Source organism: Asterias amurensis, chromosome 11 (genome assembly GCF_032118995.1).
Source record: "Asterias amurensis chromosome 11, ASM3211899v1".
Lineage (NCBI taxonomy): Eukaryota > Metazoa > Echinodermata > Asteroidea > Forcipulatida > Asteriidae > Asterias > Asterias amurensis.
The window spans coordinates 7,407,757-7,434,053 of NC_092658.1; the positions used below are offsets into that span (position 1 = coordinate 7,407,757).

Sequence of the window (26,297 nt, forward strand, 5' to 3'; positions counted from 1 at the left end):
GACCAGCCTTCTCACTTGCTGGATCTCAACATATGCATAAAACAACCAACCTGTGAAAATTTGAGCTCAATCGGTCATCAAAGTTGCGAGATATAAATGAAAGAAAAAACACCCTGGTCACACGAAGTTGTGTGCATTTAGATGTTTGATTTCGAGACCTCAAGTTCTAAATCTGAGATCTTGAAATCAATTCGTGGAAAATCACCTCTTTCTCAAAAACTACTCCACTTCAGAGGGAGCCATTTCTCACACTGTTTTTATACTACCAACATAACTCGTTAACACTCGTTTTTATGCTAATAATTGTTTTGAGTTATTAACAATAGTGTCCACTGCCTTTAAGCAACAATGTATGTATAAACAATTACCGTCTATGCAAAGAGAATATTGAAAAGTACTTTTCACATAAATGTTTAAAAACACGTCATTCAATACATCATGGATTCATATTTAACATCTGGGGTACTAAAGACTTCCTAGGGGCTTGTAAAACTAAAACACAGTTTACCAGCCCACTAGGCTACATTACAAATAGCTGATGCACAAGACCTGCAACAATATAAATACAATAAGGAAGCAAGCAGACAACGCAATGAATGTTGAAATATCACATATCGTAATAACAACCATTTCAATTGAGACAAAATTAACGCATCAGGAAAATTTGCCACTGTATTGTGACTGTTTAAAACAATCAATGACAATTCCGTGGTAGTACAGTTAATTACGATCCTATAAGCTAAAGTAATAGTCCCAGCCTATTTCTTTACCATCCACCCAGGTAATAGTTAATAAGCAGGACAGTTCTTTTCAGAACTGAGAAGTCTCCCGAACACCCAAACAATCTACTCCGCGGTAGTACAATTAAGCAAGACAGTTCTCTAAGAACAAACTCTACCTGGCAAGTACATGTAGATACACACATGGTGTTACCGCAAACCAAATATAGATTGTCATGTCTTGGAAACGACAATTATTTCCCAAACTACTGACACTCGTTCAGCTGTGGTGGACTTACTTGACATATTCCTTCTTGTTGTCTTCAGTGACTGGGATGTTCTTGCCGTTGGGTTTCAAGTCGTGGGTCTGCATCTGGCCGAAGCTATAATGCTCCACGGCAAATGTGTTTTCGATCACGCCAGTGATGTCATTGTCACTGTTAGTTGGAGAAAAAAAAGGAGAAGAAGAGGGAGAGGGGAAGAAAACAAGACGTGACTACAATGTATGAGCACAATTTCACAAAGCTACATGTAGGGCCAAATTCAATGAGCTGATTTTAAACACAAAAAGTAGCTTAGCACAAAATAATTATTCTTACCAGAATGAGGTTACCAACCAAAATACAATTTCACATGTACTATCTGTGGCTGGTATCCTGCTTATTTTTTGTAAGAGTATATTTGCTTCGTGCTTAAGCATCTCAATGTAATTGGCCCCTGGTAAACGAACAACCAATTTGCTAAGCACCAAAATATCTTGCTTAGTAGGATGTATTTACAGGCCAAAATGCTGATATGTGATCTACAGTATTTTGATTGGTAACCCTGCTAATATAGCATAAATAAAAGTAAATCTTGCACGGTAGAAAAGGGTTACAAAAGGGACAACAATTGCCATAGACCTATTCGCAAACACCCGATGCCCAGGCAGTAACTTGTTGATTGAGGTGCATGCTGGTCTTACTAGCGATCAAACTTAACCGCTAGCTAGACCAGCATGCACCTCATTCAACGACCAAAGCATGCGTACCGAGTATTTGCAATACGATCTATGCAGTTTATGATTGGTGCCCTGCTCATTTGTTTTACAGAAATAAATGCGTCTTTTTCATGAGAAGTCTGGCGACAATTATAATTCCAACGCTCCAGTAGTTCTCTAGCAACATTAATTTACATTAAAAAACCATATACATAACTAATGTGTAGGTAGAGGAAATCTTCAATCGACTACCCTTGGCACACAGCCTGTTTCACTTTCATTGCATGGCCGGTCAACAGTGACAAGTCAGGGGGGGAGGGGGGTCATCAGATGAAAATGACTTCAATATTTTTACCTAGGCTTTTGGACAAACGGTAGGCACTGTGAACGTGTAAGAGTGGAACGTACTGAACTATTTTATGAAACAGGTGTGATAGTTGGCCCTTGGGGGGAGGGAAAAAGGAGAGCAAATTTATCACGTACAAGGACTGGCCTACATGAACACATGGTGTAGGGTTAAAAAGACTTTGTATGGTTTTTATCTTCTTTCTTTTTTCCTCTTTTTCAACAGTTAAAAACGAGAATTCACATCCCTGCATGTGATTGTGCAACAGTATTTTTAAGTCCAAGGAAAACAAATTGCGAAAATAAATTAATAGTGACCAGACATTCAAATTTGTCTGGCTCTGTCCTCCAAGTCACAAACAAAATAATGAATGTAGGGAAAAAAAGTTTCCAGAACAAGCCTTCTTGAAAAAAATTTGTTTTTTCAAACACATAATTGATGTATTTACTGATAATTTTTTACAACAAAATGTACCCCTCCCTAAACAGGAAATGGCATTAAAAGATTACCAGTCAAAGTTCTGCAACCGAAATTATTCAAATTTGACTGGCTCTGCCCTTAAGTCACAAACAAAATAGTTAATGGTTTCCTGAACAAACCATCTTGATGATTTTTGTTTTTAAAACACATAATTGATTATTACTGACAAGTTTTTACCACAAAGTGTACCCCTCCCTAAACAGGAAATGTTTTTGCTTATTTTTTATTTATTTCAATTATATATGTTTGTTTTTATAGTTTTCTTAAATGTTTTATATTTATTTTATTTAATGTTCCCAGTGCTTTCTTACTTCTTTTTTATTACTTCTTACTTGATGATACCTGTTAGTGGCTGTTAACTGCTGATGGTTAACAAACACATAATTAAAATTTAAAAAAACTTACAGCATCCAGACTAGACTTCGGTAGACCTCAGGGTCGACTGACTCCATGTCCTCTAAGCTGACGGGTTTACCCAGGAGTTGCTTGTAGAAGGGCATCGTGAAACCGCCGTCGATGTAATGGCCGTGGAAGATTGCCATTCCGATGATCCGACCCACGAAATGGAAATATGACAAATGTTCCTGGGCGGGGAGGATTAAATTGTGCCATTAGTTATTTATCTAAGCGTCAGACTGGGATCTGTAGTTGTGTACAGAAATTAACTGGGATCTGTAGTTGTATACAGAAATTGACTGGAAGGAGTTATGCAGAAAGACTATTAATAATATGCATCAGGGGAAATTAATAGTCAGGGGATTGTTACAAGAGAAAATACTACTTCTGTTCAGATTACAAAATGCAAACCAGAATGCAGCCCGAAAGGGGAAACCACTTTTCAAAAACACAACCAACAAGAAAACTACTTTCTGAAAGGGTACAAATCTAAATGAGATAAATCTATAAGAAAAAAATGCTCTCTAAAAGTAAAAAAAAAAAAAACCTAAAAGGATATTACTTTCTCTAAGCACAAAAAAAGTAAAAGAAAACTACTTTCTCAAGGCACAACAAAGTTAAAAAAATAAACTTTTTCAAGGGACAAAAACACCAGTGGAATACTACTCTCTTGATGCCTGAAAAAATAAACCAAATCTACTGCAGGCCAAGAAATTCATCTTTGAAAGGGCAGGGCCATTGGAAAATGTAGACGTCATTGGGGCAGGTAAAATTTGAAGGGGCACCAAGGCAAGGTACAGGGGCAATGGAGGCCATGGCCTGCATGTAATTCCAGGATTGCTACTTTCTAAAAGTGCATAAAAACAAAACAATTGCAACTTACTGGGTTGATTCCTGAGTCGGGGTTGATCTGTAGTGTATAGATATCATCCCTAGAGTACTGGAAGAGACCATAGTACGGATTAAGCATCTCGTGAGACAAGAGATACAACCACTCTCGAGCAATACCTCCGTAGTCAAGACCTTCTTCCGATTTGAACTTGATCATCAGGCGCTTCCGAAGGTCCCTGGGTTTCATCTTCATTACTTGCCGGTAGGATTCCTGGTGAGAGGAAGAGGTGTATGGTATCGATGTTAGGACTAGGCACAAGTCTATTTTTGATTGTTAAGTCAGTGACGTCACACTGTGCGTCGCCATGTTTAAGCTCGTGTTTACAGGCATGCAACGGTAACTTTAACAGAAAAAGAAAAATTACAAAATTTCACTTATTTTTTATTTTGAATGGTAAAACTGTAATTCAAAAAAAGAGGAAATTAGCTGATCCAAGGGAAAATTTTCATGCCTGTGTTTACATGTCGGTAACACAGAACCGAGTTCAGCTCACAGTGAATACTTTGAGTTCATGGTTATATATGCTATGAGTGTTCTATGTATTTATAAACTCTAGGAGTAGTCTACTATTGAAGGGGATGAAGAAGATTAAGGAAGTGTTATTTTGCCGTCTGTTATTTCAATGCATGGAGATTCATCTTTGAGAGGACAAGGACGTTTTCAATTCCTTAAAGACACGGGACACTATTGGTAATTGTCAAAAACTAGTCTCCACAGTTGGTGTATCTCAACATACACATAAAATAACAAACCTGTGAAAAATTTGAGCTCAATTGGTCGTTGGAGTTGCGAGGTATTCATGAAAGAAAAAACACTATAATCACCCCAAGTAGTGTGCTTTCAGATACTTGATTTCGAGTCCTCAAAATCTAATTCTGAGGTCTCGAAATCCAATTCGTGGAAAATTACCTCTTTCTCGAAAACTTAGCACTTCAGAGGGAGCTGTTTCTCACAATGTTTTATACCATCAACCTCTCCCCATTACTCGTAATCAAGATACATGTAGGTTTTATGATAAAAATTATTTTGAGTAATTACCAATAGTGTCCACTGTCTTTAAAACCTCACTTTGACTATGGTAGTTTGAATGGAACCAAAAACAAGATAGTTGCACTGTGATAAAGTATACAGTCGGCATACAAACCAATGGCCTTACCCTTTTGTCATAATCTGGTTTTTTTAAAATAATACTAATAACACATTTCCTTTAACTGAATCTATGGTCCAATTTTATAGCTCTGCTTACCGCAGAATCGTGTGCTTATTAGGGCTATAGAATCAGGCACTTTACAGCTGTAAACGCAGAGCTCATACGGTAAGCAGACCCATGAGATTGGGGCCAGCTGTTCTTCAAAGACATATTTATACTTTTCCTAAAAGCCTCATTAAAGTTTGGTTCATTTATTAACAGTGCTCATTCATGTAGCTCCTCGAGCAACATTTCCACGGGATACCGAGCATTTTATCTTTTTTTCTTTGAACGAAAACATCCCTGGGCTTAATTATCTTGCAGAAAGTCAAACACAATAGAAGGTCGGGCATTTATAGCACAAAATAATGCCATGCACAAAATGGCACCTGCTCTGATTGTTTGTTTGTATAGTGTTTTGGTCTCCCCTCCTGAAACATATTCTCCCCATTTTGTTTTCTCCTCAATCTTTTTGACTTTAATGCAGAATTCCTTAACATACTGTTCCCGTCCAGCCAGATGGGAACAGCTATCACATGTCACAAACATTACATGGTGTTTGTTTTGCCGGTGCTCGGAATGCTCTGTGACATTTTGTAACCTGACCTGATGAGGGCCGTGTCCTGTGTTGCCAACGAGAGACCCAGTCATAAAACCTCGGCCATGGTCGAATGAAAATGATTATTTTGATCTTCTTCTTTTTTTTTTTTCTTTCTTTTTTCTTGCTGCACGTTTTGTTTGGCGGGAAACGTCAAGTTGTTTTGAGGGTTTTCAACACACAACATCAGGGAAAATCATTAATGACAGTGGGGGGAATAGCAGCCACCTCAAGTGTTAATGAAATTTACATTTGTCCTTGTGACTTCTGTTAAAGGCACTGGACATGTTTGGTAATTTGTCAAAAAACAGCATTCTCACTTGGTGTATCCCAACATTTGCATAAAATAAGAACAATCTGAGAAAACTTTGAATTATTCGATCATCGAATTTGCAAGAGAATAATGAAAGAAAAAAACACCCTTGTTGCAAAAAATTTGTGCGCTTTCCTAAAGGCTTCGGGTCTGAAGTCGTTTAATATTTGAGTGAGGAATTACCTTTAAATTATCTTGAAAACTACGTTACTTCAGAGGGAGCTGTTTCTCACAATGTTTTATACTATTAACAGCTCTCCATTGCTCATTAGCAAGTAAGTTTTCATGCTAACAATTATTTCGAGTAATTACCAATAGTGTCCGGTGTCTTTAAAGTGTTGCGAAATTCATGATTCATCCTTGTCAGTTTTGATTACAATTTTTATTTTTGTATGCAGAAATTCGAGCAGAGACGAACGACTGCTTTCCCGTTTAAATGATGTAAAAGATAAAGAGGGCTCCCGAGGTCAAATTCAGGTTGTTTTTTATTTTTTTATTTTTTTATTCCATTCATCTTAAAAACATAAATTTACAATTCTTGCACCCTCGGATTAAAACAGTGTAAAATGCCACTGTCTCTGATACCCTTCCAAAGCAAGTTTTGTCAAAATCAACGACATGGTATTTCAGCTGGTAACTCTCTTTCGGTAAACAAAGTTTTGAAATTTGCAGCTCTACAAAACTGGGCTCTGGTTTTGTCAGACTGTGAGGTTTGGATCCTTGTGCTAGACACTTAAACATAATTGCTCCGTCCTTTGGACGGGACATAAAGCCATAGACCCCATGTGTTGTGTAATGCAGGTACAAGAACCCAGTGCACTTATCGTTAAGAGAAAGAGTTTGCCCCTGATGTGTCTGGCTTGGTCGTCAGCTGATTGTGCCATATCACCTTGTATAACTCCTTACATGGTGGTGCTACTATGTTAAATGGCTCTCGAAGGGTGCATTCGATTAGCTATCCTGTGTCGACCCTGCGGCGCTCATTCGGCTGAGCCCCTGACAAGAGCTAATCGAACGATCACTTGCCCTCTCGTGGTGACGTCATGCACCTCTGGCCAGCCCCAAGTGACCCGTTCCACAAGCAGGTCACTGGGGCTGACCCGGGTGAGCCCCCTGGAATGACGTCAAAGCTATTTGAACGTACCAGGGGCAGACCGGGGTCGACCCGAGGAAGCTACATGTAATTGAATGCAACCAAAATCAAATATAGCTCTCAAAAATATTGAGTCTGTTGGGGGGGCTCGATGAACGTGATATATCACTACAAGAATGAACTATGAATTTTTTCCCAAGATTTATTATTTTTTCCCCCAATAGCTTTGCTTAAAGCCACAATATACCTTTGGTTTTTGGAACCACTTGATTGTTTTAATCCTATCAAAATTAAAGATATATCATTTCAAAAGGTGTCGCTTTTATGAGATGTCGACAAAAATCCGGTGCAAATATGTCCATGCAAAAAGCATAATCTGTAATTGGAATACAAAAGCTGATAAATGTATCTGACGGTAACGTTTCTCAAAATCAAATTTTAAGGGATAAAAAAAAATGATATCTTTTTACATAAACCCCATTACTTGGAAGTAAAATGATTCTCCAAATGCTATTATATTATTGGAAGCTGCTGCACTTCTAAAACAAGTACATGTAAGTTTGTGTTGCCGTTAATTTTAAGCGTGACTACCAAACGCATACCTTCTCTTTAAAATAATAAACATAAATCTTCAAAAACACACCTCAGACATGCAACTTTCTAATTGTAAAAAAAAAAGAGGGAACAGCCAATCACACTTAACCTTTGTACTGTGTTTTAAAAGTTTTTATGGCCCTTTTGTGAAAAGAAAAAGACAAAATCGGCTGAAACCTACTGAACCTTTCCTCTAACTTACCTCAAATATATTTTCTCTGGATACTTCTAATCTACAGTGGCCTGTCTGGGGTTGGAGAGATGACAGCTCGGCATGGAGTACCTTTAGCTTCTGTACAACGTCCCGGGTATACTTTGGTGCTTGCGCCGTTTCGGGATTTCCATTATTAGGTCTGTAAAAAAGAAAAAAAATTATTAATGTAAAGAAATTATTTTTTTTTTCTTGTGTACTTTCCATCCCAAAAGCAAGTCATGGGCGGGCGTTAAAAAATATATATAGAAATCTCCTATCCCTAGATTTTGTTGTTTGTTTGTTTGTTTTTGTTCTTCTTTATTTTCTATTAGTGTACTTTCTATTCCAAAAAAAGGTCATGGGTTAGCGGTTAAGAGTAACAGCTTTACTGGTTCTGATCAGCCGAGTCATGTCGCGGTCAAATTCATTCCACTGACCATTCCTCAAACTATTCGCGTGTCTTGGTCGAGCGGTCAAGCTCACTAGACTCAAGCTCTGGTGAATCTAATCAGCAGTGTGTGGGTTTAAGTCCTGTCTTGAAACTTATGTTCTTAAGCAAGAAACTTGACTATATTGCTTCGTCCTTTGGATGGGACTTAGAACTGTTGGCTCTGTGTGTTGTGCAACGCACGTAAGAGAACCCAGCTACACTTATCATTAAGATAATGGGTTCGCCTTGGGGTTTTTCGGTAGAGGCTGCTGAATGCGCCAAAGCACCTTGCATACCCTTAAAAAAAGTGCTACAACATAATCATTCAACTGTATCCAAAAGATTTGTTCGTTCAAGTGTGTTGAGTACCTGAATGGTAGATAAAACTATACATTATTATTAATTTATATTAATGAGTTGCTGTCTGGTTATGTGTCTAGCGTCTATCATAACAAATAAAATACAAATCATCAAAATACATAACTAGTGGCCACAAGGGGATTGCTTTTAATGACTCAAATCATTGATTTTCACATCATTTTGGAAAAGAGGAAAAATTAATAATTATTTTGTTCTAATTAATTTGGTCAACCAGACACATAAAATACCCAAGGAACTAAAAGGACAGAGGATTAAAATAAACGTCAGTAAATTGTGAACCACTATAAAATACAACTGTGGAGACGACTAGACTGTGGACATTAATTCTTAACAGCGACCGATAAAAAATATTAAATTTCCAACATAACCAGGCTTGATATTTGGTTCTTGGAAAAAAGTAGGAATATTTTATCAAGTACAACGATTGACCTACATGTACCCATTGCGAAGACTCGCATAGAAATTTCAGGCTATTTAATCACAATTTTTCCAACGGCAAAGAAAATTAGAAAAAGAGACTTACTGTAAGTGGGAAGAATATCATACTTAATTATTTCGATCGACTACTCACTTGTTCAATGCCCGATTAATGATAGTAGCGTCTAGCCTAGGATCGGTGAACTGTGTCGTTCTGCTGTTATGGTCTACGTAATACACCCGTCCTGACGAGGTATGTCTAATCTCCCAGCCGGGCGGCATCGTGCCGAGGTCGGCCTCGTTCACCGTGAAGTCTCGCGGTAACCGCGGGTCGTGCCACGTGCTGATGCCCGTCTGCGAGTGGAGGAAGTATACCTGGCCCTGCGCTGTCGTTCTTTGCTCTGTGTTTGGCGTTGAGAGTAAAGAAGGGAAATGAGAAGTCAGGGTACAAGTCACATAGTCTAGGTTCTCCAATCTTGCTTATTGGTTATTTTTCCATTCGTTTGATAGTAACCAGAGCTAAATTTCATAAAGCCTGTAAGCACAAAAACTTACTTAGCACAGAAAAAGATCACTAAGCACAAACAAATAACCAGCCAAAAGTCCATACAGTTAACACTATTGCAACTGATGCCCACATATCAACCTAGCAACTTAAATTGGGCCCTGAAATTTGCGCACTCCACACAATCATCAGATAGCGCCCTCTTGACTCAACAAGGTCAGGTCATGTTTAATTACAGCTAATCAAGTTTACAGTGCACGTTTAAAAATGGCCACGTAATCTCCTCTCGACCAATCAGAATGGATTAACTGTTTAGTGTTTATGAATGACAACAAGTGTTATACAAAAAAAAAAAAATAACAAACCACTGGGTAAATTTTTAATGATTTAAGGTTGAACCAAGAACAAAATGACTAGAGGGGGATTTGAACCAACAACCTCCGGATTAATGTGCCGGTTGTCTACCAACTGAGCTATCTAGCTTTATGTCAAAGTCTGCCTATTAGTCAATTCGGGGATGCCAGTCAGAAGCCATACAATCGTTTACTGCCAGGGATCACACCTAAATTTACAATACAACAAAAAGAAGAAGAAACAAAGCGTCAAAGATTTACCGTATCCATCGGGGAGTTCTCTACATTGATGAAGCGTGGACCGGTTCATATAGTTCCTTAATCTCGACGACTGCCGTCTACACAGAGGATTACCAGTACTAGAAGAATTGCTTAAGTTACTCGAAGTCTCCTCGCCCCGTTCACCCCTCCGTAGTAATGAGACGGGCCGGCCACGCCCATTGCTCTCCGACCCTGATATTGGAGAATTGTTTCGCCCCGCCCTGCTGGTACCAGCACTTTCCGAGGCAGGTCTGTGGATTTGGATGGAAATGACAAATAGAGAGAGAAGCTTTAGGGAATGATTTAGAATGAATCAAGCCAAAATCCTGGATTTTAGACAGCTTTTATCTTCTTCTTTTCTCACCGGATTATCTTCAATAATTATCTTCTGTTGGGACGTTGTCACACATGGCAATTTCTTGCAGTCCATAAACTGCACTGCGCTGAAAGCAAACACTTCGGTTTGACAAGACGAATTTTTCTATCAGCACCTTTCCGCCCGAGTGGGACAAAATGAAATGTGAATGTTCTCCCTTCTTTGGGATTGCCTGGAACTTATCATCTGTAAATTGCCCCTGTGTGACACAGCTCTTTACTACATAAATACAAGACATGTCCAAAATTTGCATTAGTTTGTGTCAAGCATCACCTCCGGCCGCAGTCAATGCATAACAGCCTACCTGTACAGCTTCTTTTTCTTAAGGTACAGATCACCCATGTATGGAAAAATATGTATTTATTCACAGAGATCCCATACAAGTAGATTGATTGATGGGTACATCTTGATTAATAGTAGAATGACGAATAGGCACGCTGTGACTACAGCAATGTCATGACATTTATTACTCTGTAATATTAGGATTCAATAATGTCCTATTAGTAATGACCCTCTAGTGGCAATGTGCGGTCAGGCAGCATGCGAAGACTGCTACATAAATGATGTAACGTAACATTTGTGAATGATGCAACCTTAAACTTAATGGTCTTGTGTACGTAGTCATGTACACCAATTTGGCGCCGACTTGCCGACTTGGAACCAATCATGCTTTTAAACAAAATAATTTTACATTCCTTTTACAGTCGGTCATCCAGCACTTTGTCAACAAGGGGATAAAACTTGCAAAGTTTTTTTTTTTTTTCCAGGTGAAGTCAGTGCAGAGTTCTTGTTTGTTTCACTGTTGTTTGGTTGCTAACTTGTTTCTGTTTGGGAAAATTGTTTGGTGTTTGCAGTTTGCAGTTTGCGTGCCTGGCATGACCAAGTACATGACGCTTAAACAATGTTATAGTTGAAACTGGGTCCGTTACATCTGTGGACAATTTAAGAAGCAACAATCAATGCAAACCAACTTTCAAAACCTAATAAATCTTCCCTCGCAATGTTCGGTGTTCCCATTGATGAGTAGCACCCCAATTTACACAAAATCCCAATGCGAATAACAGAGTCGTCTAAATCATTCACATTTGCATTGACATTAAAGGATCATTACAGAATTGGTTTTTACCAGCAAAAAAAGTTGCTGGCAGTGTGAGCACTTTATGTAATCCACCATATACATAAACTGACAAACCTGTCGAAGTTTGAGATCGATCGGCCATCTGGGTCACGAGAGAATAGTGAAAAACGGAATACAAATTTTGCATTGCATGGATGCCATAACAAAAATGAATAAAACGCTCACTGAGCGATAAACTCAAAACGAGAAATTAGATTTATTTCTCATCAAATATGAAATTTCAGACAGAAATATTTAAAGGGACGTTTTCTACTATCACCATCATTAGACAATGCAAGTTTTATGTAAATCTGTGATTTCCACGATTTTTGTCTTTACCAATTCTGTAACTTCCTTTAACATTACTAGTGGATCATTTTTAAACTATATCCGATGGCAGAAGTCCAGCCTAACCTTGTTGGTCGTTCCCATTGTGTAGCTCTTGTTATGTGATTCACAAAGTATACTCTACCAGATGTCGACATTCGCTCCTCCCATCTGAGAAAAAAAAGGGAGAAGGACAAAAAAAAAAAACGGTTCAAATTAGTCATTCAAAAAATAATTCTCTAATAGTGAGGGGTTCCTTGCTAGTTTTTGCTGAGAATGATTTTCTGCTTTAACACTTGATGCCAGAACATCTGGGCCCAATTTCATAAAGCATTTAAGCTTAATAACCTTGCTAAGCACAGAAAATGCCTGCTTCACACAACCAGGTTACCAGTCAAATAGCAATACTATAGCAACTAGTACCCAAATCTTTTTTTGCTTAAAGGCACTGGACACTATTGGTAATTACTCAAAATAATTAGTAGCATAAAAACTTACTTGATAACGGGCAACAGAGAGCTGTTGAAAGTATAACAAATTGTGAGAAACGGCTCCTTATGAAGTAATGTAGTTTTTGAGAAAGAGGTAATTTCTCACTCAAATATTTGAATCGGATAAAAGACTTCAGGCCTGAAGTCTTTTTAGGCATCTGAAAGCACACACATTTGTGCATCAGGTGTGTTTTTCTTTCATTGTTCTCTTTCTACGTCGATGACCAAAGGTTTTCACAATTTTTTTTTATGTGTATATTTAGATACATCAAGTGAGAATACTAAGCAGTATTTTCTGCTTAACAGCTTTATGACACTAGGCCCTAGGATGGGGGAGTTCCTTACCCATCTGGTAGTTCGTTGGGATCAGTTGGGAGTAACGGAGGCGCAATACTCCTGGAGTCTACGACCGTGCTGCTCCCTGTGCTCAGCCCCCTGTCTCTGGACGTAATACTGATGACAATTTGGCCCCTGATGTTATCATTATCATCAGGATTCTGCTTACAAAGGTCCAGTCTTTGGTCTGGAAATAGATAAGACAAAGAGAAAGAAACTACAGTTAAAAGCAGGAAGAAATTTTCACATACTCATAATACCGATGAAACATGGCCCGACAGGGACCAATAAGCAACTGGGACATTTAAAAAAAATATATACATATAATGATCCACACAAATTAACCTTTTACGTGTGAGCTAACACCGTTCGCCATTTTGTGGAGTAAAACAATTTGTTCTACAAAATGGTGGACTGTAAACAAAGCAAAACAAACAAAACACACATTTTTTAAGGCCGATTTGTGTGGATTATTATCCTCCACTTTTAGAACTTCTTTCCAACCATGCGCGTTCCATAACGAACACTTTGTAAAGCCCAAATCACCCAGTCCGAGGTAACATGTCCCATTTGTGTAAGCGTAGTCCGCGAGTTAGCAAGGAGCTTGTGCACAAATGCATGTGTACTTGACGATACCAAGTATAACTAGACATCGAGAGTGTGTCTTGACAAACTCTAGGTGTTCAGCTTCCGGGAGTAAAATTAGGGCCAGGGCCCAATTTCATAGAGCTGCTAAGCACACAAATTTGCTTAGCATGAAATTTCTTTACTTGATAAAATCAGGATTACTAACAAATTTCCATTTGCTGCATATTGCCTGTTTACTTGTATACAGCTGTTGTTTGCTTATCCTCAAAATCACAGGGAAATTTGGTTGGTAATCCTGTTTTTATCAAGGAAGAAATTTCATGCTAAGCAAATTTTTGTGCTTAGCAGCTCTATGAAATTGGGCCCTGGTGTAAAACCAACACAAGTATTGCACCTTGCTTTGTTCTCAAGATATGTAATAAATGATCAAATTTGCAAAATTGTAATTTAAAAAAAAATGGAAAAAATTGAGGGGGAAAAAACACGGGAAAAAACCATGATCTATAAATTTAAGTAGGTGTTGTCCTTGACTTACAATTCAAAGTTTCACCTCAATCGAACTTTTGGTTTGGCAAACACACAGCTTTGAAAAGTGCAACCTTTAAAGAATACCACGTGACACATGATGACGTCATCAAGCTATAACTATTTCCTTACTTTTATTACAGGTACTTTAATGAGATACAAAGAGGTAAATATTGTGCAATATGATTTTCGTTGAAAAACACGATCAATGAAAACAAAATCTACAAAAATTCCTGTTCTACTGTTTTCTTACAAATTGAGTCACGCATGAATACTTTTACTAGGCATTACTTTATATTGCCCCTAAGCTTTATCGTAAGTAAAAATAGAACCTACAAGTGAACAACATCAAAAATGTTATCAGACAGCATGGAAAAATACTGTAGCAAAGCAGAGTTTTGTGCCAGTAAAAAACAATGCAAAGAATAGAGCTGGAATAAATTGAGAAAATTGTAAGCCCACCCCGAGTCTCAGTAAAAAGTATTCTACTCTTTAATGGCCTAGCCAGACATGCATGTCCATAGGTATGGGTTGAATTTATGAATCAGCTATGCAGTTATGATAATACCACAGTCACTTGTCAGTTACATGTACATACACGTACAAGGTCGCCCAGTCAACAGTGTGTATGCACAGTACAGTTTACTCGACCTTGATTTTTCAGCAATCTGCTGATAATTTGACCTGTATAATATGCTCATTCAGTGCAGCCATCCTATATTGTTTCAGGTTTTTCTGTTGAACTCCAGGACCCAATTTCATAGAGCTGCATACGCAGAAACTATTACTGAAAATTTTTTTTGCTAAGCAGAAATGAGCAGGATACTACTTCAAATTGCACTTGTGACATGATAGTTTGGCTGGTAACCTTATTCTGCTAAGCATAATTTTGTTATAACGCTTAGCTACTTTTTTGCGCTTAAGCAGCTCTGCGAAATTGAGCCCTGGCCTGGAGATTCATGTTTTCTTTTTGATGGGCAAGGTACATGTAACCAACGTGTTGTCTCCTCATTATATAGCTCGCCATGGATACATTAACCTCATCTGTATGTTGGTGCATCCTCACCAGAGAGATCACCGAGCTCGACCACAAGCAAGCTCAGTTGGTGGAGGAACATTCAAATTAAAGGATTTTAATCAGTGTCTGGCTCACATGTCATCAGTAAAGTTGCTAATGACTTTGATAGGGTTCCATTGCCGAGTGGTTTAGAACGTTAAAATTCCTGGTGGCTAAGCCATCAGGGTGTGCGTTCGAGTCCTGGTCACTTCAGACGAAAATAATTTCGGAGGATGCTTCCTGTCATAACCATATTTAAATCAAGTACGGTAGTAATCTTTTTTGAAGAAAAAAAATAGTAAAGCATTTTTGGGTCATTACCAAGGTACGACCCCAAGCTTTGAACACTTCTGGTGTTTAACTATCTACACTGTACACGGAAATTATCACTTTTTAGATTGCGAATGAAGCATTGCCAGGAAACAGCCCATGAAGTAGACAGAATTAGAAAGGGATTTAGCGGCTTTAAAACCACGAACACCACACTCGTCTAGACCTGATCATTACACCATAACTTCTTCAGGAAATTGGACTAATGTTATGAAAGCCAGTCAAATAGGAGGAACTCCCCAGATGGTAAATTCCCCAGAGACACGTCATTTAAAATGTGTTTTATTCTGTTGTGTTCCCTCATCCACCTGGGAATTTCAATGTCTGGATTGAAGCAGCTAAGCTTGCATAATACTGGCTGACGGAACGTTTAAGAAAAACTTTCAGAGAACCTCTTTAAAACCGATATACGATACTTATAGAAAAATAGCTGGTAATCGGAGTCCTTTTCTAAGCAAGATTTCATCATGCTTAGCTGAGACCCAACATTCAACTAGCTTGTAAACTGCTCCTTTACTTGGCAAATTTTCTTCACGCTTAGCTGAGATTGAATATTAGCATAATGGCTGAAACCTGCCCTTTTTTTCAGTATTCTTTATGCTTAGCTGAAATGCAACATTCACTTAATGGTTTGTAACCTGCTCCTTTTCTTAGCAAGTTTTCTTCATTCTTAGCAAGTTTTCTTCATAACAGCTGATAACCTGTTCCTTTTTCTTAGCACGTTTTCCTCATGCTAAAGAAATGCAACATTTCACCACCATCATTTACAGCTAAAACACAACTTGACTGACACTGCAAATAACTACTTTCTTCCGCTGGTGCATGCTATGACGATTGTCTTTCCAAAATAAATTCCAAGAAAAAAAAAAGAATGATGTATGACGTGTGTGGGTGTATAAGTGGGTGACCATATCTCTAACCAGTACACGTACCAAAACGGAAAATAATTAACCAAGCCATACATTATCCAAATCCCTCTCCCCCCCTGTAGAACAGTTCATGCAAGATTCTTTTCAGAGGCTATGTATTTCAAGTCATCAAAGCAAAACTGTTTGTCTGTGTGGGGAAGTGAAGAATTCCTGGCCACCCTTCTCGGTATATGAAGCTTCCTCATCCCTCTACATATAAAGGCACTGGACACTACTGGTAAATTACTCAAAATAATTGTTAGCATAAAAACTTACTTGGTAACGAGCAATGGAAAGCTGTTGATAGTATAAAAGTTGTGATAATTGGCTCCCTCTGTAGTACATGTAGTTTTTGAGAAAGAGGTAATTAAAAGGCATCTGAAAGCACACAAATTTGTGCAACAAGGTATTTTTCTTTCATAATTCTCTTGCAACTTCAATGACAAATTTTCAAAAAAATTTATCTTATATGCATATTTTGAGATACCGATCTGTGACAATTACCAAAGGTTTCCAGTGCCCTTAAGCTGTAGATGATTCACAACTCCTCTTCAATCGACATGTACATGACCTTCATAAAAGATGGGGCAGTGGGCCTCAGGCATTGTTGTACATGTGGCCACGGTGGGCGGTGCTGGGCGGGCCTGCCCAGGACCTCACAATTTTACCCCAGCACTCAAGAGAAAAATACATTGTGCCGCCCAGCACAGATTTCAAAATATTGTCCAGCCACTGTGCATTGATCTGAGACACAATAATAACCAAATGTCACAGAGAAAGAACACAGTCAACAGGCCATTCAACTTATTGCATGACCCCATAACACGAACATTTTGGAAATTTGGCCACATAAATAAACATGAATAAGTTTGTTGATCCGCTCACCCTTGGTAGACTTTTAATAAAAAGAAGATTTATTGCCCACCACTAAAATTGGTCTAGCTGCACAACCCTGTCTTCAGGTCCCATCCCTATGGAACCTGAAGCTCCCCGAACGTAGGCTACCCTGAACATACATGTACCATAGCATGCACTTCTATAACCTCTCTGTCGTCCACATGTTCATGTGGGTTAAACTAAGAGGGCAGTAGGCTTCAGTACCCCCCCCCCTTTTGGTATATGAATATCCTGAACCTCCTCCATGTAGGTGTTGCATTTTATCAGAGAATTTTTTTTTAAGATTCACAACCTGTCTGCCATGTGACCTTCTTAGGACGAAGTTTACTAGGTCTTGGTCTTCCCCTTAGTATACGAAGACGCTAGGTGTTGGGTTTTGAAAGAACCCTAACCAGTCTGCCATCCAAGCGTACACAAATTGTATGTGACCTCTACAATACTTAAGAAGAAGTTAACTGGGTCTTGTTCTCCCCCATGGTACACGAAGACCCTAAACCTCCTTGGTGTTGCATTTTAGAAGACCCATAACCTGTCTACCATCCAAGAGTATGTGACAAACTACAGAACAATGTAGGAGGGTGTTGGCCTCCTCCCCCCCCCCCCCCTCCCCCTTGGTACACAGAGATCCTGAACCTCCTCCGACATGTACGTGCAGGTGTTGCAATTTTTAAAAGATTCACAACCTGTCTGCCATATGACCTAGTAAATATTAAGTTAACTAGGTTTTGGTCATCCCCTTGGTATACAAAGACCCTGTAGGTGTTGGATTTTAAAAGACTCATACTTTGTCTGCAATCCAAGTAGTGTGTGACCTACTAAAGAACAAGTTTACTGTACAGTAGATCATGGTCTCCCCTTGGTACACAAATACCCTAACCTTCTAGGAGTTGCATTTTGTTTAAGATTCACAACCTGTCTGCATTCCATGAGTATGTGGCCTACTAAAGAACAAGTTTAGTGGGTTGTGGGTCTCCCCCCTTGGTACATTCAGACCCTGAACCTCCTCCGTGCTGCAGTTTGGTTTTTTTTTAATTTACAACCTGCCTGCCTTCCAGAATTGGCTCCCCCACCAGTGACATTGACAAGACTCAGTTTAAAATGCTAACAGGTATTGTATGATTCCCCCCCCCCCCCAAAATTTGTTTGTAACCCCAGCCTTCAGTTGTCATTCATAGATTCATGAACTACCACCCTCTGGACCAAAAAACAAAACAACAACAGAAAGAGAAAAAAAGAAACTATGCTTCGGATACAGCCATTTTGCCCCCTGTATCTCTCACTCATCATCATCAGCTTTAAATCATAGTTGCCTGACAGTCTACCACTAACTGTCACCAATTACATCAATCCTGGTGCTGCTTCACCCTGATCATCACAACCTGTAAACCAGTCCTAAACTCCCCCCCCCCTCCCGACTTCAATGTCCATTCATTAAGCCACTTTATCCCCCTAGGTAACTTGATTAAAGACAAGGATAGACTCCTACGTCTGCTTAAATGAAATCCAGTTCATGATCAAAATGATATAACTGGTACAAATTATTTTTCATTTGTGTAAAATCATCCTGGAAAGCCAGAGCAAAATTATGTCTAGGCATAATTTTGCCCAATTGAACAAGATACACATCCAAGAGCTTGGAAAAGAGAGGGGGGGGTACCCTAGTGGATTGCAAATATTGCGAATAAACCATCAAAATCTTGAGATAAATGATGTTTAACTAGCCCTAATGATTGTGTTTCATTTGTGTAAAATCATTCTGGAAAGCTACAGGGGAATTATGTCTGGGCATAATTTTACCCAATTGAACAAGATACACATCCAAGTACTTTGGAAAAGCGGGGGTGCCCCAGTCGATTGGAAAATATTGTGAATAAACCATCAAAATCTTTAGAGAGTGAGTCAGTCAGTCGACCGTGGCTGGGTAATCTTGAAGTGTACGCCCCACACTCCTGTTACATACCAGCATGGAGGAAAACGATCAAACACTGGCAGACTTTAAGTGTTATTAATTGGGCACCAAATTTGGAAATATTAGTACTGAGACTGACAGATGACACCCAGTGGCGTGACCGAGATTGCCCGGCCCCTCCCCCTTCTGATGTCTTACTGACAGTGATTGGAGGCACAGAGATGATCAAATACTCCTCTGCATTTCTGGGTTTTGTTCTGGGATTTTTTTGTTTATTCACTGGGGATGGGATTTCTGATCTTAATGTGGCTGGCGTAAGGTGCCGGAAACGATTGTTGAAATGATCATGGTTACAGATGGGAAGAGAAAAACTTGTATGCAAGTAAAATGTAAGACCTCAGATTTTAGAATTTTGCGGTCTCGAAATCAAGCATCTGAAAGCACACAACTTTATGTGACAAGGGTGTTTTTTCTTTCATTGTTATCTCGCAACTTCGATGACCGATTGAACTCAAATTTTCACAGGTTTGTTATTTTATGCATATGTTAAGTGTCCAGTGTCTTTATTATCAAGATCCTAAGAAGGGAACCAATTCTCAAAATGTAATGCAGAATCAACAGCATTTCCAAGTAAGTTTTTATGCTCATTAACTTTTGGCATAATTACCAAAGGTATAGCCTCCCCCCCCCCTCCCCTCCATGCAAAGCCTCAACAGCAACATAAACAATCAAGCCATGTATACTGATAAGATCTGGGCTAGCTACAAGTTTCTTAATTTGAATGTTCCTCCACCAGCTAAAACAAAACAGGTGAGCTTTGTGGCCGAGCTCGGTAATCTTCCTGGTGAAGACGCACCTACATTTTTGATGAGGAGATTGGTAATGTGGCCGATGGGTTACCGATTTCTCTTCCCGAAAAGAGGAAAAAAAAATCCCACAAACTAAAATGATTTGCGTCTAGTCAAACCAGCCTTATCTGGTTAATTTTTAAGCCACAACCTGTCTACTGTCGATCACTGTGATTGTATTAGTCATGTTCTACAGCGCTTGTTCAATGAAATGGGAACGGGGGTGTTTCTACGATTCTTGCTTTCCACTTGAATAAATTATTAGCAGAACGAACTAGGAATGTTAAACCTTTTCGCTACACACGTGAAATGTTACTACTGTAAAATGCGATGAAAATTGTTTGCATCTGATACGTGTTACAAAATGGTTCAGTCTAAAATGCAAAAAGGATGTTTTGCTTCAGATGGCTCTCTGTGAATTTTCTTTTATCAATGTTTTGACTAATTTGGACATAAATGTTTATAATCCTGAAACTGTTATATGTACATGTACTTTGTGATAATTTTGATGATTGTACCCCAGACAACACAACCAAAGTGTGCTCAGCAAAAAGGTCAAGGGCGTTGTGTTTTTTGTTGTTTTAAGTTTTTACATTTGCTTTAGGCCGTCACTTGTCTTAATTTATCTCTGGTCAGATCCTACTGTCCCCATGTCTATCTCTGTCGTGTCTTAATTAATTAATTAATAAATGCTTCAATTAACTAGTCAATTATTTCTTTTGTTTTCTCTTATAAAGGCACTCCACTCAAGCCTTGGCCTATTAGGATCGTGACTCCAAAATATTGACGTTTACATTCAGTTGTGTTCTGTTGAGGCTGGAAATAAATGTGACACTGAGTTGAATCAGAAATGTATTGGCAAAATGTTTTTTCAGGAAGATTTAGTGTGAAACCTTAATCGTTTTGTGGCCATCTAGGGAGTTATTGTATGAAAGTTTACTTCAGAATGGGTATAGAAAAATATGTCTTTGCAGTAATTCTAGCAGTAAATATTTCACGGTCTAAAAGTACTATTTTATTAATTTTTCCATAAAACATTCTGCTCGGACAAAATGATTTTTTTTAAACATTTTTAATTATGAGACCAATTTATGTCACACCTTATAACTGGGACTCGAACCCACACTCTGCCGATCAGAAACACTACAGCTTGAATCCAGTGCACTTGACCACTCGGCCAGAACCAGAACATTCATCCCCAATCAACACAGTAAAAAAAAAAGGTGAAAGAAAAACAAGGATTTAAAAGATACTTACAGCCTGTGTCTTTTAGTCTCTGGATGGCGTGGGATAAAATCTTGATACAGCCTAGAAAGCCGGCCCCTTGTTTCTTGTGGATCTTCCGATGATTCCAAACACTTATCGTTATACTGTCGTTTTTACCTATAAATCTGTTTAATGGAAAGGAAGATAAGGCGGTTAGAATGGGACTTTATTTAGGAAAATTAAAACATAAATATCATAAACTTAGTAGGACCCCAGTTCAATGCTTAATACACACCCGTGTAAGGGCAAACATTACCGTAAACTTGGTGTGATCCCTGAATATTGGCCAGTTTACCTGTACATGTTAAATGGCTTCTGACCGACACCCCCAAACAAAATACTGACAAAATGGAGACTGCCAATATTAGGGCTTCATGTAGATGAATGCACTCTCAGTTGGAATATTGCCTGCATGTTAAACCCTGGGGGAAGCAGGTTCAAATCCAGCTGTAGTCAAATTTTGTCTGTGCACATTGTATTGGTTAGTTTTCCATTTAAAGAAAAATGACTCCTCCTTTGTCATCAACAAGAGTATCATCAGGTGTTTTAGCAGCATGTGGCCACTAAACCTGGGTGACTATAGTGCTACTACATGTAGCATGACTAGTGTCGTAGTCGCGACTATTTGCTTAGTTGAGTCACGACTATCATTTTTCAACCACTCGGTTAATCGTGCCGCCACGACTACTACAAAAATAATCACGACTAACTGCCTGGTGAACCAAAATGTGTCATTCACAACTATCCACCACAACATAATTTACTTACAAAACACAGTCAGAAATCGTGACACAATCCTTGAATCCTTTCATTGTGAATTTGACGATATTGCGTCAAATAGGCCGGATGCATCTTGGGAATTAATTAAAAATTGTCTTTTTGGACACCCTTGTTTTGAATTTGAGCATCCTGCATGTGTCTATCATTCAAGTGTAGGATATGAACAATCTGGACAGACGCCCTTAAATTTTCAGCAATGGTGGGCATCCTAATGAGATTTTTATGTTAGTCAGAGGAGAAGAGAACTGTGCTGTCTCTTTTGACACCCTGTGGTAATTTGAATGACCTCCCTTCATGGGATGACCTACTTTTGATTGCACCTATACTCATGTAAGTGTATAAAGCATTGTAAATAATCATCTTTTTCGAGTATCAACATTTCTGTTTAGAATCCTGACTGCTTGTAAGGTTATCAATGATGTCGACCTCAAGGAGTATTTTATCTTAAACATTAGCAATGCCCCAGACTGATTAAATCGGCCAAAATTTTGCACCGTTTATTGTCGATTAAACTTGCCCGTTTCTACTTTTGTATTGATTACAACATATCATGTGATCTTAAAATGACCTTACAATGTGAAAGTTCAGGCTATGGCAAAAATAGGGTGGGATAGTCAGCTTTGAATTTGTGTTACGTGCCTTGATTGCAGTCTTTGCTGTTTTTATGATTTTATGGGAAATTTCTTTTTAACAACATTTTACAAGACTAAAAACACTGGCAAAATACTGTCATAATTCTTACCCAAAATGAGGCTATGGGCGCACACCCGCCACCACTAACAGCCGATCGCCTCGTTTTGAGTTAGCATTGTGATGTACCTCATGCATAAATATTAAGAGAGGCGTGTTGTATATGAAATAGCAAACCTGTGCAAATTTTGGCTTAATCCATTGTGTGAGTCAAGAGAAAATAAAAAAACAAAAAACAGTGTAAATTTTCAGCATGTACTGTACATTGTAAAGACATTGTTCTTAATTTTGTATTGTAACAACCAAAATCAGTTAGTTTTTTGTTTTTTGTTTTTTTCCCCCCCTTAAAAAATGAGTTCATTTCAGTAGGAAACATTTCACAGAAAAATTGTTTTAGTACAAACTTTATTATAAAAATGATGGTGCTTTTTACCCTAACAAATGTTGTATAATATACCTATTTTTTTAAAGTTATCATTTGTAGCTTAAAAAGCACGGCATCATATGTGTTTACTACAGGGCACCGAAAAGTTAATGATACATGTAACTGAACATTGCTGGTGAGTCAGTCGATCTGCCCACTCAAATTCTAATGATCTCAAGATGCATGGGGGGAGAAACAGTTTAACCAATTCGTGGAATAAGTTCCCCTTTTTGGCTTCTTTAAAACTTTTTTTTTTTTGTTAATCCCTCACGATTAATTGGTTAGGATACAGACGTACTGCTTAATGATGTTCTTAATTTGACAGGCGACTGCTTGCTCTTGTTTTGTCAACCTTTATCCCTAGATTCCCCTAGATTCCCCTAGATTCCCCAAGTTCTCTGAATCGAAAAACTTGAGTCAATTGTCTCATTTTAACGCAATTAAAATCGAGACAGGTGTTACACCAGAAAATATACACATACATGTAGATGTTTCCAGGGCCAAGCACAACAAGTAGCTAAGCACAAACCAAATTGCGCTTACCAGAATAAGGTTACCAATCAAAACACCATCTCGTACATCACCGTCTATGACTGGTATGCAGCTAATTATTGCTCAGCAGAAATTTGTTAAGCAATATTTACTGCTTAAGCAGCTCTATGCGATTTGGCCCAGTTCTAACAGCCTAATTAAATGCAAAATCCCCAATTCATTAAACCACTGGCACTGACCCATATTGACAAATTGAAACCCACAAGAAATTAATGCCCAGCTTTAAAGCAGGCTAAATATTGTTGGTTTTTTTTTCCTTTTTTTTTTTTTTGTCGATAAGTAGATTCCAGCCGAGCAACTCCAACCCAATTCTTGGACCATTACAAAATTGGACTAAAGCTTATTGTATGAGTCTATTGACAAAGGAATCAATGGACCGTACAAGCTCTTCAAAAAATCGGAACAATTACTAAAAAAAAAAATCAATTTTAAAAACTAAAAACAAAAGGTTATGTCCAGATGGACTCAGACAAAGAGCAGCCAAAACCAATTATTCCCGATATTAAAAACTAAATATAAAATCAGGTCACGCGCAATGAACTTGGGTAAGCATGGCCGACCACCGGTGTTTTCTTTTCTCAAATGGCCATATTTGATTTCACCCGGCTATCCTTTTCTACATTATTGTTTCCCCATCCTTCCTTCAACAGCAAGTCTGTTTAGAGTAGACTTAAAGGCACTGGACACCTTTTGGTAATTCTCAAAGACCAGTATTCTCCTTCGATGTCAAAGTATAAAACAACAAAACTGTGAAAATTTTGACTCAATGAAGTTACAAGAGATTAATGAAAGAAAAAACACCCTTGTTGCCCAAATTTGTGTGCTTTCAGATGCCTAAAAAGGCTTTACAGGCCTATTATTTGAGTGAAAAATTACCTCTTTCTCAAAAACGATGTTACTTCAGAGGGAGCCGTTTCTCACAATGCTTTAAACTATCAATTGCTCTTCGTTGCTCACCAAGTAAGTTTTCATGCTAACAATTATTTTAAGTAATTATCAATAGTGTCCAGTGCCTTTAAATTTGAAGTAACACCGACAAAGACCATGTGAAGTGTTGACTGGTGCCACACATTTACCTCATTTTGAAAATTGAATAAAAGGTTAACCTTAGTTCTAAAGGAGGAGGGGGGGTGTATGGGTACTTACAAGTCATAATGTTGATTCCACTTGGGGTCCAGAGTACCCTTGTAGAAATCTGTGGAGTGGCATTGGCCCGAGCCGTCCACGACAATCTTGGCAAATGGATCCGGTAATCCTGAGTAGAGGAGAGAGGAAGGAGGAGGAAAGATGAGGGGCTTGGTTTTTGAGACATTTTATAATTTGTTTTTCTTCTCGTCAAAGCTGAATGAAAAAAACAAACCCACAGTCTGACAAGGGAGGTTATCCTGTTGATAAAACATAATTTAATAAATGTGATGGGGTAGTTTTTGTATTCTATCCTTTTTAACCAATGGCAACAGAATCTGAAGGAAAATTACACATAAAAGCAGCTCAAATGTTGTTACTCGCATGAAAATGCTGTACTACAAAACTTCCATCTCGGCCCATACTTGTTTTACATTGTACCTCCGGTCTTTTTAAATTGAGATCAGTGTTCTAACAATTTCAAACTCGCGCATCTTAAGAGATATAATATTTTTGCTCAACAAAATACTACATGATTATCATGCACGCATGTATATTCTGTATGACTTTCGAACCCAAAGCTGGCACAAATTTGTGTGCAATTTATTGAAAAAATAAAAACATTAAAAACATTAAAAAAATACCTATGTCATTGTTCCAAGAGATTTTTCATTTTTGACATGGATGTTCTTTGTTTTTAATTGTCCTTACCACATCCTTTCTTTCAAAAATTCCCAGCCTTTTTCTCTCAAACTTTTCAATAAAACAATTTACACACACAACCGTAGAGATGTAGTATTTTTTTAAAGGTCTGGAAAAACTTGTAGATATTAATTTATGAGACGGTTTACAGAATGTGCATTTAGTGTGGAGTCAGTAGTCGTTGAATAATTTGTTGTCATTGTCTCATATTACATTCAGAACTCCACTATCTGCCGCCATTGTAATAAAATTGTAATGTATGCTAATGCATGTTTATACAGTTATATATAATTCGTCAAACATTGGACTTGCAGACATTATTATCACCGGTACTCATGATTCATTTATTGCTTTTGAACTGCCTCATGCATGATAACCAGTTGAATTTCCACCGACACGATACAATCTCATGTTAGGAAAGTACCCACCATGACCGATGACGACGACAGTTTGGGAATGAGAGGGAAATAAAGAAGCAAGGAGAAAACCAAAAAGAGGGAACCAAAATTATCATACATGTGCATGACCAGTCTGCATTGACTTATTGCTCAGTACACTGTGAAATCACAGCGGACTAACAAGCCAAGGCTCAATGACACATCGCAGGGTTTATGTCTGGCCACAGACCCATCACCAAGGACTCTCTGCCTCTGACGTTCAGTTCAAGGTTTAACCCTCTTTCAACAGATGGCCTGAATAGAGGTCAATCTGAGGTCAACTTCACACCACTCTGGCTGCCCATTATACCATAGTATACTACAGGGAAATCAAGAGATTTAAACCTGGAATGACAAGTGTGTGGTAGCTTGCAGCCAGTGGCTCCAGCCTGTTTATGCAGTTTATCTAGAGGGGTTAGTTGACTGGCCACTGGCAATTCCTACCAGATTATAGCCCTGACTGTTTATCCCAT

The 26,297-nt window shown here is 38.4% G+C and overlaps 1 protein-coding gene across 1 annotated transcript in view; it reads right to left on the minus strand.

Annotated features, from left to right (window-relative positions):
* The window catches only part of LOC139944470 (E3 ubiquitin-protein ligase SMURF2-like), a 56,324-nt gene that overhangs the window by 10,470 nt on the left and 19,557 nt on the right, over positions 1–26,297 (minus strand). Inside the window, exons 3-12 of the mRNA XM_071941491.1 lie at positions 24,707–24,815; positions 21,106–21,239; positions 12,796–12,973; positions 12,047–12,130; positions 10,140–10,390; positions 9,175–9,421; positions 7,802–7,952; positions 3,804–4,022; positions 2,930–3,108; positions 1,019–1,156 (exon numbers count right to left, since the gene is read on the minus strand). Coding sequence (XP_071797592.1) covers positions 1,019–1,156; positions 2,930–3,108; positions 3,804–4,022; positions 7,802–7,952; positions 9,175–9,421; positions 10,140–10,390; positions 12,047–12,130; positions 12,796–12,973; positions 21,106–21,239; positions 24,707–24,815 — 1,690 coding nt within the window. The remainder of the gene's footprint in view (positions 1–1,018; positions 1,157–2,929; positions 3,109–3,803; positions 4,023–7,801; positions 7,953–9,174; positions 9,422–10,139; positions 10,391–12,046; positions 12,131–12,795; positions 12,974–21,105; positions 21,240–24,706; positions 24,816–26,297) is intronic.